This window comes from Microtus pennsylvanicus, chromosome 1 (assembly GCF_037038515.1).
Source record: "Microtus pennsylvanicus isolate mMicPen1 chromosome 1, mMicPen1.hap1, whole genome shotgun sequence".
Classification (NCBI taxonomy): Eukaryota; Metazoa; Chordata; class Mammalia; order Rodentia; family Cricetidae; genus Microtus; species Microtus pennsylvanicus.
Genome location: NC_134579.1, coordinates 99,109,539 through 99,126,191, shown reverse-complemented (window position 1 = coordinate 99,126,191; position 16,653 = coordinate 99,109,539). Strand labels below are relative to the sequence as shown.

The 16,653-nt window shown below is 38.5% G+C and overlaps 1 protein-coding gene across 3 annotated transcripts in view; it reads left to right on the top strand.

The window, feature by feature from the left end:
* The window catches only part of LOC142851557 (cytochrome P450 3A6-like), a 132,305-nt gene that overhangs the window by 13,533 nt on the left and 102,119 nt on the right, over positions 1 to 16,653 (top strand). The window contains exons 5-9 of one of the 3 annotated variants that reach the window (XM_075975315.1): positions 4,191 to 4,304; positions 4,545 to 4,633; positions 5,425 to 5,573; positions 12,400 to 12,527; positions 13,241 to 13,307. The exons of the other annotated variants lie outside the window; for them this stretch is intronic. Of the exons in view, the coding sequence (XP_075831430.1) occupies positions 4,191 to 4,304; positions 4,545 to 4,633; positions 5,425 to 5,573; positions 12,400 to 12,527; positions 13,241 to 13,307 (547 nt within the window). The remainder of the gene's footprint in view (positions 1 to 4,190; positions 4,305 to 4,544; positions 4,634 to 5,424; positions 5,574 to 12,399; positions 12,528 to 13,240; positions 13,308 to 16,653) is intronic. 3 annotated transcript variants of the gene reach the window in all.

Here is a 16,653-nt window from a genome sequence, read left to right as displayed (position 1 = left end):
CCTCCCCTTCCACCTTGTTTTCTCCACCAATGTCCTTGCTCCCAATTTTCTCAGGAGATCTTGTCTATGTCCCCTTCCCAGGCGGATCTGTATATGTTTCTCTTAGGGTTTCCCTTGTTACGTTGCTTCTCTGCGATCATGGATAATAGGCTTGTTATCTTTGTTTTACAGCCAGTATCCACTTATGATGAGTACATACCATGCTCATTTTTCTAGTCTGGATTAACTCACTCAGGATGTCTTTTTCTAGTTCCAACCCTTTTCTTGCATATTTCAAGATGTCATTTTTTAAACACCGAATAGTACCCCATTGTGTAAATATACCACATTTCCTTTATTTATTTTTTAGTTGATGGGCATCCATGTTGATTTTAGGTTCTGTCTATTACAAATAATACTGTTATGAACATAGTTGATCAATTGTCCTGATAGTCAGACCTATGAAAATTACACACAACTTCTCAATGGACACTTTCAAACCCAGAAGATCCTGGACAGATTGCTGCAGACACTAAGAGACCATGGATGCAAGCCCATACTATATCAACATAGCTTTCCACCACAATTGATGGAAAAACAAAACAAGATATTTCATGGCAACACCAAACTTAAACAATACCTATCCACAAATCCAGACCTACAGAAAGTACTAGAAGGAAAAATCCAATCCAAGGAAGCTGACCATGCCCAGAAAAACACAGAAACAGATAACCTCATACCAGCAAATTCCAAAGAAGGGAAATGCACAAAAACTACCACCGAAAAATAACAGGAATTAACAACCACTGTTCATTAATATTTCTCAATATCAATGGACGCGATTCACGTATACAAAGACACAGGCTAAAAAATGGATATGAAAACAAAATCCATCATTCTGCTGTATACAAGAAACACACCTCAACCTCAAATACAGACATTACCTCAGAGTAAAGTGTTGGGGGAGTGAAATGGGAGGGGGTGGAAATTTTTAATTAAAAAAAAGATTGCGAGGAATGTGAGCAAAGAGGTCAAGACCATAATTGATTCACCCACTGAAACAGTCTACATGAGCTAGTGAAAGCTCACCAACTCCAGCCAGACTGGGAAGGGCCAAGCATGGGACCAAACTGGTCCCTCAGAGTGTGGTTGACAGTTGCATGGCTGGGGCAGACTGAGGGACCACTGGCAATGGCACTACGATTTATCTCTACTGCATGTTCTGGCTTTTTTTTTTGTTTTTGAAACCTAATCTCTTTGGATGGATACCTTGCTTGGCCTGGATATAATGGGGGAGGGCCTTGGACCTTCCACAGGGCAGTGTGCCTTGCCTACTCTGTGGATTGGATAGGGATGGGGTGGGAGGGTATGTAGAGGGAATGGGGGGAGGGAAGGGAGTGAGAACTTGGATTGATATATATATATATAGTGAAATATTATATATATATATATATATATATATTATGTATAATATTTTCTAATTGGACAAGCAGGAAACAAAAGAAAGTGACTACAAAAGATTGTCAAGATAAGAAGGGGCAGCTATTCAGAATATCCTGCTTCACTGAAAAGTCTGATGAATATGATAGGCCTGTAGGCCGAAGTTGGATGCCCCAATGTTGCAGAGGATTTTTGGGTGACTGTCCAAGCAGCCAGCTATTTCTGCCATTAATCATGTTTTTTGAAAGTTGCTTGATTGTACTTCCTGCTTACTCAGTTAATATTATTTGCTGTGGGACAATGGTCTTTTATCCGGTAACTTGTATTATTTTTAATAAAATGATGATTGGCCAGTAGCCAGGCAGGAAGTATAGGCAGGGTGACAGTGACCAGGCAGCAAATAGAGGTGTGCAATGAGAATTCTGGGAAGAAGGAAGTTTCATTCTGCAGTTCTGATCCAGCCTCATAGGAAGCTAGATGTGACTGCCTTGCCAAAAAAGGCACCAAGTCTCCTAGAATGGATGTACCCCTTGAGGTCCTGACTTTCTTGCTCATGTTCTCTCTCCTTCTGCTCTTCATCTGGGCCTTGGTAGCTCAGTCCAGTGCTCCAATGTGGGTCTCTGTCTCTATCTCCATCTATTGCCAGAAGAAGCTTCTGTGGTGAAATGTAAAATATTGATCAGTGTGGCTATGTGAGAACGTCAGTTCAGGCACTCTCTCCTCTGCCCCCTAGAAGTTCAAATGGCCAAAAGACACTTAAGGTCATGCTCAACCTCCTTAGTTGTTGAAATACGAGCGGAGGGCTATGTCCCCGGCACCTGGCCGGCCACACGGCTAGCTTTACCTGAAATAATTACACGGAAACTGTATTCTTTTAAACACCGCTTGGCCCATTATATCTAGCCTTTTCTCAGCTAACTCTCGCACCTGGACTAGCCCATTTCTAATTATCTGTGTTGCCCACGAGCTGGCTTACCAGGAATGATCTTAACCTGTGTCTGCCTGGAGTGGGAGAATCATGGTGACTCACTGACTCAGTTTCTTTCTCCCAGCCTTCTAGTCTGTTTACTCCGCCCACCTATGTTCTAAGCTATGAGGCCAAGCAGCTTGTTTATTACTTAACCAATGAAATCAACAGATTGATATATGACACTCCCACATCACTTAGTGATCAGGAAAATGCAAATCAAAACAATTTTGAGATACCATCTTACACCTGTCAGAATAGCTAAAATCAAAAAAAGATGATAATCTATGCTAGAAAGGATATGGAATAAGGGGAACACTCATACATTGTGGATGGGAATGCAAACTTGTGCAACCACTTTGGAAATCAGTGTGGCAGTTTCTCAGCAAACTGGGAGTCAACCTAACTCAGGATCCCGCAGTTCCACTCTTGGGAAAATACCCAAGATATGCTCAATCATACTACAAAATCATTTGTTCAACTATGTTCATAGCAGCACCATTTGTAATAGCCAAAACCTGGAAACAACCTAGGTGCCCCTCAATAGAAGAATGGATAAAGAAAGTGTGGCACATATACACTTTAGAGTTTTACTCAGCGGTAAAAAACAATGACATCTTGAATTTTGCATGCAAATGGATGGAAATAGAAAACACTTTACTGAGTTAGATAACCCAAACCCAAAAAGAGGAGTATGGTATGTACTCGCTCATAAGTGGATTCTAGCCATAAATAGAAAACATCAAGCCTATAGTTCGTGATCCTAGAGAAGCTAAATAAGAAGGTGAACCCAAAGAAAAACATATATTTCTTCTCCCAGATATTGGAAGTAGACAAGAATCACTGGGCAAAAGTTGAGAACACGGGGGTGGGAGTGGGGAAAAGGTGAGATGGGGAGAGAGAAGGTAGAAGGGGAGGATTGGGGAGAGCTTGGGGGAATGGGATGGTTGAGATGGAAGAAGGGTGGATATGGGAGCAGGGAAGAAGATATCTTAATTAAGGCTGCCATTTTTGGGTTGGCAAGAGACATGGCTCTAGAGGGGTTCCCAGGGGTCCAACAGGATTTCCCCAGGTACTCAGATGTCTTTTAAAAGGTTTTGGTGACTCAATGACTACAACAAAGTTTAATTGTCCATAGCATGTTCTCTTAAAGGCGCTTGCAGGAACACAGCATCCTACCTGTATATTCACTGCTAAATGAAATGTTTCTTCCTTCCCTAACAATCATTACCTCCTAATAAATCCTCAAAAGGACAAGACAACATAGGCCTTTCTCTTCCCAATAGTGGAGTGTTCCTGAGTCATAGCTTATGCAGTTCTTTTACAGGTAATTGGAGACTTGCGATTTTTGGATTGCAATGGCCTTCTGAGTCCCAGAAGGTGGCTATTCCCATGTCTCTAGCAGTTCATCTTGACTCTAAAGTTTTTAGGATATTATTTTAATTATTTGCATATATGTATGTCTGTGTATGGGTTTGTTAACATGAGTGCAATGTACACAAAGGCCAGAAGAGTATGTTTGATCCAGTTGATCTGGAACTGCAGGCAGTTTTAAGCCACCTGACATGATGCTGGGAGCTGAACTCAGATGTTCTGCAATAGCAGCATATGCATGCTCCTAACAGATGAGTCTTCTCTCTGTTCCTAGTTTGATTCTCCTTTGATGAATATTTATTGAAAATTAAGCATAAAACTTGCCACCAGAAAGATGGTCATTAAGGAAGTAGTGACTGTTTTATACATGTTTTGTAACCAAACTCATGGAGGGAAATATATATATATATATATTTTATTTGTATTATAGTTTCTTGGTCCAAAGGGATTTATGAAAAGAAGTGTCACTTGGTCTCAGAATGAAGAATGGAAGAGAATCCGAACATTGTTGTCTCCAACCTTCTCCAGTGGAAAACTGAAGGAGGTAAGAAAACAGAGGACTTATCACTGTAAATGTATAATACTGTGTCTGAGGACAGATATAGTAGTATCAAACTCATCACAGTCCTTTGAGCATAATATTCTTAAGAATGGCTTTTGTTCTTTCCTGGTCTTACACAGACCATTAGAATATATGACTGGCCTTTCATCATTTCGAAAGCCTAGTTGTATTGGGACTCAGAACCTTACATTAACAACAGACTGTGTTGTGCTTTGTGATTAGATGTTCCCCATCATCCAACATTATGGAGATGCACTGGTGAAACACATTGGTCAGAAGGCAGAGGAAGGCAGGCCTGTTAACATGAAAGAGTGAGTAGTGCTGAATGCATTTTCTGGGGCTTATTTGACACATCTGGAGATCTCTCCAGCCTGAAAGGTAACTAATATTCCCTGTGTTGATTATTTCAGAACAATATTCCCCGTGTTGAATTAACCCAGAGCTAGAGTAAATGTGGGGTACATTGTTACACAGCTGTGAACTATCTGAGAAAGATAAACTCTAAAATTACCTTGGTTAACACAGTCTCACTCCCCAAGCTGTACATGAAACAACATTAGATTAATTATTGTCATCTTGAATGACAAACTATAATATATCTTAGAAAGAACATAATCTTAGGACAGCTACAGTTGTGGAGATTGGGAACTGTGGGAGGAGAGTGTATGTGGAACATTCTCAGGAGTTGGTTTGGCTAATAGTGTTACAGATTGTAACATCGAACAATCTAAAATCATAGTTTTTAATGAGGTACATAGAAAAATATCCATAAGAAAAAAATCTTCTCCCACATCTCCATCAAACTCAAAAGTAAGAAGCTTCCAAAAGTGGAGAATGTAGAAAACCCTGTTATAATGACACTGAAGTGATAATCTTAGCCTGTTTGAGCATACCGAATACAAACTATGAATAACTCTAATGTACTAAAAACTTGGTGAGTCTATATTTATATTTTTCTCAGAAACATCCTTAGTTCCTATATCACACGGGATGACTTCTTCCAGGGTATCACAGTTTCCAAGAGTTTGAGTAGTTTGCATGCTTTATGTGTTCAAGACAGGGCCTGTGTGGGTCACATGCTAACTCCTGTTTCTTGACTCAGGATCTTTGGAGCCTACAGCATGGATGTGATCACTAGCACCTCGTTTGGAGTGGAGGTGGATTCCCTCAACAATCCCCAGGATCCCTTTGTGAGAAACACCAAAAAGCTTTTTACATTTGGCATTTTCAATCCATTGTTTTTGTCTACAGGTACATAGATTGTTTTTCAACTATATTAAGATATTAGACATATTTTAATAAACATATAAAGCAAAATATTTCTCATAGTATATACATACACCCTTGCATCCCCCATCTTGCTTTCACTCCCATATGATCTGGTTCTCTTATCACCCATTGTATTTTCATAACACATGTGGTTCTCCATCACTGCCACATACTTTATATTTTATGAAACGCCTTGGATGATCATGGCATATTTGTCTTTAATCTACTAAACTCATGATTTATATTTATACATTTACATACGTTAATTCATTCCTCCATCTCTTGAATGAAAGTCAATTTAATGTCATCTGCTTCAAATGTTTCTGATTTTTTGTTATGGATAGTATATTTATTTTAAGAGTAGGTGTAGAAGTCTTTATCACATCATTGGAATGAAGGTGAACTTCCTCAATAACCCCAGGATTCAGTGTGAAAAATACCAGAAAGCATTTAACATTTTGGATTTTCTCTATAGCTCTGTAGGGTATTTTTTAAGCCTATCAATATTCTAAATTTGTTTTTAGCTAGCATATAAACTAGAAATACTAATGGCATACACTTACACACATACACAAACCCACACATACTACACTACAATATATTCTCTCCCATGTCACTATTGGATGTTCTGACCCAATATCCTCCTTTATCTTTGCATATTACATATGCTTTTTATCAGTTTTGGCGCATGTTTAATGTTGAGTTGTTAAATATGAGAAAACTATGATTTCTGCCATTGAGCCCATTTATGTCAGGATTTATATTTATAGATTTACATGTACTGAACCATCCCTCCATCACTGGGATGAAATTGTAATGAATGTAATTTAATTCTTTTTATATTACTGATTACAATATTTTCTTTATTCTCTTTTCCTTAACCACAAATTTATTTCAATATCTTGTCTCAATTACCTGAATTGTTTCAGCATTTAGTGTTTTCTTGGAATTATTCAGAAGATAGGTATGTGTTATTTGAATTTTCTGAACAAATTTATAATCATTTTGATTTCTAATCTAGAGTTATGTCTACTTATCTTTTTAAGAGTTGCTATTACCTTACTAATTATTGAAAGAAAATTGTTTTGGTTTTTCATTTTCTTAGTGCTTTACTGCTGAGTTTTTCTGTCTGTGTTTGCATTAGAAGTTAAGTTTTCTTGTTGATTTAATTCGTAGCATCTTTCTTCCTTCAGTGGGAGTGTTTTGTGTTAAATAAAGTCTAGCTATGAGTAGGGTTGAGATGAGTTTTCTCCTGTTACCCTTGTGTTCAGGGCTCCACGATCTCCACTCAGTCATTCTCAGTCAGTTGATCAATGTCTTCAACATGAGTTGTTATCCATCAGTAAGATTGCCATAAAAATATATTAGTGGTTAATTAAGAATCTATCTTTAGAAAGTCTTTAAGTTCCAAATGTTTTAGCAACTAAGGCATACTCAATTCTCTCTCTACTCTTTAGCCATTTGTACTATCAGTGAGAAAAGGAGGGAAGTAAGAAGTAAACATTTGAGGAACTAGTGACTAGTTGATTGTTTACTAGTAGGAAATAGAGGAGGTATGAGTATATAGAAAGGAAAAGGTAGAGACAAGAAAAATATGAGGAAACATGTGGAAATTTTTTAAAATGTAGACTGGAATCAGAAGGTGAAAGCTGTGCACTCGTATCATATAAAACAGTCTCATCTCTCAGAAAGCTGAGTCACAGAGATACTGAGAACAAGACCAGTCTATGTTCTAAAAAAGAAGAAAGGTTATAGAGAAAGGTTTGTTAAACAAAGAAATCATATAACATAAAAAGGCGGAAAAGCAGGAATCCATATTGGTATTGGACATGGTAAAAAATAAGGATTAGCTGTAGTGGAGAGTAAGACTGTGGAAAAACTGAGATAAGAAAATATCCTGGTCAGAATATCAGGTTATCTCACGAAAGGTGGACCCTCTGCATTATTCTCTTCACTAAGTCCTGCTCCAGAATATATTTGATGTTGAGTTTCATCATCAAGATGTTTCCTGGCTCAGCCTAATGAAGGTTATGGGTACCAGGAGGATCAGTGTGTAGTGGGGGCTATGACTATTTATGTTTTAATGATTTTGTTAATGGTGTTTTTTTGCTATTTCACATTGTGCTTGTTTTGTTCCATTAAATATGAATACAATTAAGTAAAGGAGCAGGGGTTTTTTTGTGTCAGTTGTATCGGTGAACGCTTTGAATTCCTGAGGTAATGATATAGAGGCAGGATGATTGTAATTCTTGCCTACTTAGCCTAAGAGCAAGATTCTTCTTCAAACACAGGGTGCAGGGATGAAACTTCGTGGTACCATGCTTGGCTAGCATACCTAATGCTGCTTATCTCACCACCAACAATGAAATTCTTGTTTATTTTATTCCAGATTATATTTAGTAATTTAGTCTGCTCCTCAAACATGTGATTCTCCCCCTCAGCACTCAAAGGGATGTAATACTGACTGTGCCAGATCTCATGGTTGCAGCTTGTGTATCCTTGTATATTGATGCTGTACCCTGGTAGACATACAAACCTGCTTTTCGGTTATAGTCACTGAAGAGTGGTGAAGATAAAGAAAAAAAGCTATCATGGTCTCTTTTTTTTACTTAATGGGAAATATTTTCTCTGTAAATATCTGTGTAAACTCTTTGTTTTCATAGACATTTTTTATCAAGTTAAAGGAATTCCCTGAACACCTAATTTTATGAGAACACTGGTTAGAAAGGATTATTGGAGAGCCTGTCCTAAATTTTTAGATTACTTCATTCAATGTGCTTGTGTGCAACTTGATTTTATTCTATTTGTACCTCTTTGGGTAACATGCATCAAGGTGAAAGTGTTTTATTGATGAAGTCTCCAATAGTATGTATAAGTCACATTTGATACAATTTTACTTTGCATGACATATTCTGGTATGACTAAGAAGATAGTATTAGCCTTTATAATGAATTCTGAAGCTTTCTGTAATTTTGTGAGTTTTGGACATTCCTGTGAAGAATTGGTTTTGGTTTTCTATAAATATTTTAGTAGAAGTCCATACTGAATTCCTATAGAGATAATGTATTTTTGTGTATATTTTTTATTAAAATTCAACATCTTTATACTTACAAGGATATTTTTTCTTTTTATTTATTTTATTGAAAAAAAGGAAAAAAGGTTTCCGCCTCCTCCCAGCCTCCCATTTCCCTCCCCCTCATTCTTCCGTTATCCCCCTCACCCAACCCTCTCCCCTTCCCTCTCCAGTCCAAAGAGCAGTCAGGGTTCCCTGCCTGTGGAAATCCAAGATCCTCCCATCTCCGTCCATGTCTAGAAAGGTGAACATCCAAACTGCCTAGGCTCCCACAAACCCAGAACATTAAGTAGGATCAAAATCCCGAGCCATTGTCGTTGGCTTCTCATCAGCCCTCATTGTCTGCCATGTTCAGAGATTACGGTTTTATCCCATGCTTTTTCAGTCACAGTCCAGCTGGCCTTGGTGAGCTCCCGAAAGATCAACCCCACTGTCTCAGTGAGTGGGTTCACCCCTCATGGTCCTGACTTCCTTGTTCATGTTCTCCCTCCTTCTGCTCCTCATTGGGACCTTGGGAGCTAAGTCCAGTTCTCCAGTGTGGGTCTCTGTCTCTTCCTCCATCCATCACCAGATGAAGGTTCTACGGTTATATGCAAGATATTCGTCAGTATTGTTATAGGATAGGGTCACTTCAGTTTCCCTATCCTCAGCTGCCCAGGAAATTAACTGAGGACATCATCTTGGGCTCCTGGGAGCCATTCTAGGTTCAAGTCTCTTGCCAACCCTAAGGTGGCTCTCTTAACTAAAAATTGTGCTTCCGTGGTCCCCTATCCAACCTTCCTTTATCCCAATCATCCTTTTCCCAATTTCCCCCTATCCTCCCATTCTCCATTTTCTCTCCCCATCTCCACTTCCCCCATCCCACCCCACACCCAAGATCCCAATTTTCTCCCCGGCCATTTTGTCTACTTCCCGTAGCCAAGAGGATAACTATATGTTTTTCCTTGGGTTCATCTTCTTACTTAGCTTCTTCAGGTTCACCAATTGTAGACTCCGTGACCCTTATTTATGGCTAGAAACCAATTATGAGTGAGTACATCCCATGTTCATCTTTTTGGGTCTGGGTTACCTCACTCAGGATAGTGTTTTCTATTTCCATCCATTTGCATGCAAAATTCGAAAAGTCATTGTTTTTTACCGCAGCGTAGTACTCTAATGTGTATATATTCCACACTTTCTTCATCCATTCTTCCATTGCAGGGCATCCAGGTTGTTTCCAGGTTTTGGCTATTACAAATAATATTGCTATGAACACAGTTGAACAAATGCTCTTGTCATATGATATGGCATCTCTTGGGTATTTTCCCAAGAGTGGGTCCAGGGGTAGGTTGATCCCGAATTTCCTGAGAAACCAAAACACTGATTTCCAAAGTGGTTGCACAAGATTGCATTCCCACCAGCAATGGAAGAGGGTACCCCTTTCTCCACAGCCTCTCCAGCAAAGGCTATCATTGGAGTTTTTGATTTTAGCCATTCTGACAGGTGTAAGATGATATCTCAAAGTTGTTTTGATTTGCATTTCCCTGATTACTAAGGAGGTTGAGCTTGACCTTAAGTGTCTTTTGGCCATTTGAACTTCTTCTGTTGAGAATTCTCTGTTCAGTTCCGTGCCCCATTTTTTAATTGGAGCCTTCTCAAAAATCGACCACATAGTCCGTAACAAAGCAAACATCCACAGTTACAAAAAATATTAGTAACTACATGTGTCTTATCAGATCACCATGGATTAAAGTTAGAATTCAACAACAATGCTATCCCCAGAAAGCCTACAAATTCATGGAAACTGAACAGTCAACTACTGAACTATACCTGGATTAAGGAAGAAATAAAGAAAGAAATTGACGTCTTCCTGGAATTCAATGAAAATAAAGAAACACCATACTCAAACTTATGAGACACTATGAAAGCAGTCCTAAGAGAAAAGTTCATAGCACTAAGTGCCCACTTAAAGAAAACAGAGAAAGCACACATTGGAGACTTAACAGCCCACCTGAAAGCTCTAGAAAAAAAAGAAGCAGACTCACCTAGGAGGAGTAGAAGACTGGAAATAACCAAACTGATCTCGGAAATCAACAAAATAGAAACACAGAAAACAATACAAAGAATCAATGAAACAAAAAGCTGGATCCTGGAAAAAATCAACAAGATTGACAAACCCCTATCCAAACTAATCAAATGGCAGAGAGAGAATTTGCAAATTAATAAGATCAGAAATGAAAAGGGGGACATAACCACAGACACAGAGGAAATTCAGAGAATCATTAGATCTTACTACAAAAGCCTGTATGCCACAAAACAGGAAATGTAAAGAAATGGACAGTTTTTTAGATAAATACCATATACCAAAGTTAAACCAGGAACAGGTGAACAATGTAAATAGACCTGTTAGTTGGGAAGAATTAGAAGCCGTTATCAAAGACCTCCCTACCAAAAAAAGCCCAGGACCAGATGGTTTCAATGCAGAATTCTACCAGAACTTCCAAGAAGACCTAATACCTATACTCTTTAATGTATTTCACAATATAGAAACAGAAGAGGCATTGCCAAATTCCTTTTATGAAGCTACAGTTACTCTGATACCAAAACCGCACAAAGACTCAACCAAGAAAGAGAATTATATGCCATTCTCACTCATGAACATCGACGCAAAAATCCTCAACAAAATACTGGCAAACCGAATCCAAGAACACATTAGAAAAAATATCCATTATGATCAAGTAGGCTTCATCCCAGAGATGCAGGGCTGGTTCAACTTACGAAAATCTAACAATGTAATCCATCATATAAATAAACTGAAAGAAAAAAAAAACCATATGATCATTTCATTAGATGCTGAAAAAGCATTTGATAAAAATTCAACATCCCTTTATGATAAAAGTATTGGAGAGATTAGGGATACAAGGGTCATACCTAAATATAATAAAAGCTATATACATCAAGCTGACAGCTAACATCAAATTATACAAGGATATTTTTGTCCTTCAGTTATGTTTGGTTCTATGTTAGGTTTGGCAATATTTGTGTGGTCTTACTCTCCTGCCCAAGTAATCCTGCAGAAGAGGGAGAAAAGCATTACAGGAGAAAAAGGGGTCAAGAACATTACAAGAAAACTCACAGAATCAAATAACCTGGGCTCATAGAGGCTCATAGGGACTGAACTGCCAATGAGAAAGCCTGTATGGGACTGATCTAGGCACTCTGCATGTATGTTACAGTTGTGTAGCATGATCCTCTTGTGGAACTCCTATCAGTAGGAACAAAGGCTGTCTCCAACACTTTTACTCACTTTTGGGAACCTACTCCTCAAACTGGGTCACTTTGCCCAGCTTTAATATATGGGGAGGTGCTTAGTCTTACTGCAACTTTATATGCCTTGTTTTGTTGACAGTCATGGGAGACCTGCCCTTTTAAACAGAAAAGAAGGTGGAACAGATTGAGGGATGTGAACAGGGGTGGGATGCTGTATTGAGAGGAGAGGAATGAGAAGACACTGCAGACAGGATATAAGATAAATAAATTTATTTAAATTTAACATATTAAGGTGTGATAAGATATATATATATATATAATAAATATATTACGATTTATTTTTTAGCTTGTGTCTGCCAATTTTGTTTATGTCACTTGATTTGATTGTTTTATTTTTTAATTATATAGTTTTTAACATTGATGAATAAAGTTACTGCCAATTGGTTAAGTTAACATTTTCATCATGATATTTCTTTTTCTTTATAGCACTCTTTCCATTCCTTAAAGGACTATATGACAAACTTGATATCGGCATTCTTCCTAATGATGCTATAAGTTTTTTACAAAATTTTGTGAATAAAGCAAAAAAAGAGCGACTTGAAAATAACCAGGAGGTAAAATGTATTAAAAATTATTTCATTTTCAAAGCTCTTCTGTCACATGTCACAAATTCCCTATGGAAATTCTCATTAAGATATTTGATGAATTCATTCTGTTTAATCTGTGTTGTGGCTTACCATCAATTTGGGCAATTTCTTTGAGCATTGAGAGTACCACTTGAATAACACAGCTTTGCCTAATGAGACCAGTACATGGCAGAAAGTTACTGTCAGTAAGATGCCAAAGAATCAGTATCTAATCAAATTTTTATTACTCTGGGTATTTGGAATATTTGCACATAATCACATAAAATCCAGCAATAAGCTCCAGAAACAGCTGTCAATAAAAATGGGATATTATTTAAGAATATGTTAAGTAAACAACAGGTTGATATTCAGGACATTTTGCTAAATAAATGCATATGACAAAAACAAAAACTGACAACCATCCAGTCAGGGGTCTGTCATCAGTAACTTCAGATGCTCAGAATGAGGAAAAGCCCTGAGAAAAGGTGTTGGACTTGGCAGCATGATACTAGAGTATGACAGACTGCTTGTTGTCCAAAATCTGTAGATAACAGTTTCTGTAACCAGCAATGTAGGCAAACTTAACCATAGACTGTCCTCAAATAAGTCATTATTCATAAAATAATTTAAGGTCTTCATCCCATATTCGTTTTTGACTTAGCAACGTAACTTCTGACTTTGATATTTCTTTTTCTTTTAAGCGCCGAGTGGATTTTCTTCAGCTGATGATGAACTCCCAGAATTTGAAAGACGTGGAGTTCCATAAAGGTAATAAAGGCTGCTTTACAGTCTAAGGAGAAGCACAGGGGGAGAGATTTGTCTTTAAAATGTAGACAGGGTATTTAACCAGACAAGGCTTCCTGTTAAATTGCAATGAGACACAGACATATATTTAAAAAGCAGCACCCTGAGGAACTTTCTAAAAATCAAGGAGTATCTGCATAAAGAAAATATTAAAGTTATTGTACCTTCCATCTATGACAAGGAAGCTACAACCATGCATTCTTAACAGCATAAATGCTTAAATAAGACCTAAATTGTCCCAACAAGAGCAGACATTCCAACATAGCTGGGTAAAATCTCATGAAAACCCACTTTAGATCAAGAGATACAGATAGATAACAACAGCTGAGAGAGAGATAATTAGTTTTCAGCAGGGATGAGTCCATGATTGTTTGTCAAATACTAAATGGTCAGCACAGAAACAAATACAAGAAGGCAAGGCAAAACTGAGCAGACTCAGCACATTGTACTTATATGATTTTTATTTCTTTTTTTATATTTATTTATTTATTAAGGATTTCTGCCTCCTCCCCGCCACCGCCTCCCATTTCCCTCCCCCTCCCCCGATTAAGTTCCCCTCCCTCATCTGCTCTAAGAGCAATCAGGGTTCCCTGACCTGTGGGAAGCCCAAGGACCGCCCACCTCTATCCAGGTCTCCTAAGGTGAGCATCCAAACTGCCTAGGCTCCCCCAAAGCCAGTACGTGCAGTAGGATCAAAAACCCACTGTGATTGTTCTTGAGTTCCCATTCTTCCTCATTGTCCGCTATGTTCAGCTAGTCCAAATTTATCCCATGCTTTTTCAGACCCAGGCCATCTGGCCTTGGTGAGTTCCCGATAGAACATCCCCATTGTCTCAGTGTGTGGGTGCACCCCTCGAGGTCCTGAGTTCCTTGCTCGTGCTCCGTCTCCTTCTGTTCCTGATTTGGACCTTGAGATTTCAGTCTGGTGCTCCAATGTGGGTCTCTGTCTCTGTCTCCTTTCATCGCCTGATGAAGGTTAATATTCAGGAGGATGCCTATGTGTTTGTCTTTGGAGTCACCTTCTTATTTAGCTTCTCTAGGAACATGAATTATAAGCTCAATGTCCTTTATTTATGGCTAGAAACCAAATATGAGTGAGTACATCCCATGTTCCTCTTTTTGGGTCTGGCTTACCTCACTCAGGATAGTGTTTTCTATTTCCATCCATTTGTATGCAAATTTCAAGAAGTCCTTGTTTTTTACTGCTGAGTAATACTCTAATATGTATATATTCCATACTTTCTTCATCCATTCTTCCGTTGAAGGGCATCTAGGTTGTTTCCAGGTTCTGGCTATTACAAACAATGCTGCTATGAACATAGTTGAGCATATACTTTTGTTGTATGATAGGGCCTCTCTTGGGTATATTCCCAAGATTTGTATTGCTGGATCCAGAGGTAGGTTGATCCCGAATTTCCTGAGAAACCGAAACACTGCTTTCCAGAGTGGTTGCACAAGTTTGCATTCCCACCAGCAATGGGTTAGTGTACCCCTTTCTCCACAGCCTCTCCAGCAAAGGCTATCATTGGTGTTTTTTATTTTAGCCATTCTGACAGGTGTAAGATGGTATCTTAGAGTTGTCTTGATTTGCATTTCCCTGATTGCTAAGGAAGTTGAGCACGACCTTAAGTATCTTTTGGCCATTTGAAGTTCTTCTGTTGAGAATTCTCTGTTCAGCTCAGTGCCCCATTTTATAATTGGGTTGATTAGCCTTTTACGGTCTAGTTTTTTGATTTCTTAATATATTTTGGAGATCAGACCTTTGTCAGTTGCGGGGTTGGTAAAAATCTTCTCCCAGTAAGTGGGTTGCCTTTTTGTCTTAGTGACAGTGTCCTTTGCTTTACAGAAGCTTCTCAGTCTCAGGAGGTCCCATTTATTCAATGATGCCCTTAGTGTCTGTGCTGCTGGGGTTATACGTAGGAAGTGGTCTCCTGTGCCCATGTGCTGTAGAGTACTTCCCACTTTCTTCTATTAGGTTCAGTGTGTTCAGATTGATATTGAGATCTTTAATCCATTTGGACTTGAGTTTTGTGCATGGTGATAGATATGGATCTATTTTCATTCTTCTACAGGTTGACATCCAGTTTTGCCAGCACAATTTGTTGAAGATGCTCTCTTTTTTCCATTGTATACTTTTAGCTCCTTTATCGAAAATCAGGTGTTCATAGGTTTGTGGGTTAAAGTCAGGGTCTTCTATTTGATTCCATTGGTTGACTTCTCTGTTTTTATGCTAATACCAAGCTGTTTTCAATACTGTAGCTCTGTAATAGAGTTTGAAGTCAGGGATGGTAATGCCTCCAGACAATCCTTTATTGTATAAGATTGTTTTGGCTATCCTGGGTTTTTTGCTTTTCCATATAAAGTTGATTATTGTCTTCTCCAGATCTGTGAAGAATTTTGATGGGATCTTGATGGGGATTGCATTGAATCTATAGATTGCTTTTGGTAGAATTGCCATTTTTACTATGTTGATCCTCCCAATCCAAGAGCAAGGGAGGTCCTTCCATTTTCTCGTGTCTGCTTCAATTTCTTTCTTCAAAGACTTATAGTTCTTGTCAAACAGATCTTTCACTTCCTTGGTCAGAGTTTCCTCAAGATATTTTATGCTATTTGTGGCTATCGTGAAAGGTGATGCTTTTCTGATTTCCCTCTCTGCTTCCTTATCCTTAGTGTATAGGAAGGCAACTGATTTTTTGGAGTTGATCTTGTATCCTGCCACATTACTAAAGGTGATTATCAGCTGTAGGAGTTCTTTGGTAGAATTTTTGGGGTCACTTATGAAAGCCAGAAGGTCCTGGATAGATGTACTGCAGAAGCTAAGAGACCATGGATGCAAACCCAAACTACTATACCCAGCCAAGCTATCGTTCATTATCAATGGAGAAAACAAGACATTCCAGGATAAGAACAAATTTAAAAACTACGTAGCCACAAATACACCCCTACAGAAAGTAATAGAAGGAAAATCGCAACCCAAGGAATCCAACACTGCCAACACTGCCTACAATAACTCAGGCATCTAGTGACCCTTCACCAGCACATAACAAAGAAGGGAGACACACAATCGCTACTACCAAAAGCAATAGGAATAACCGGAGTAAACATCCACTGGTCATTAATATCACTTAATATTAATGGGCTCAATTCACCTATAAAAAGGCACAGACTAAAAGATTGGATACGAAAACAGGATCCAACATTCTGCTGTTTGCAAGAAACACATCTCAACCACAAAGACAGGCACCTACTCAAAGTAAAGGGTTGGGAAAAGGTGTTTCAAGCAAATGGTCCTAAGAAACAAGCATGTGTG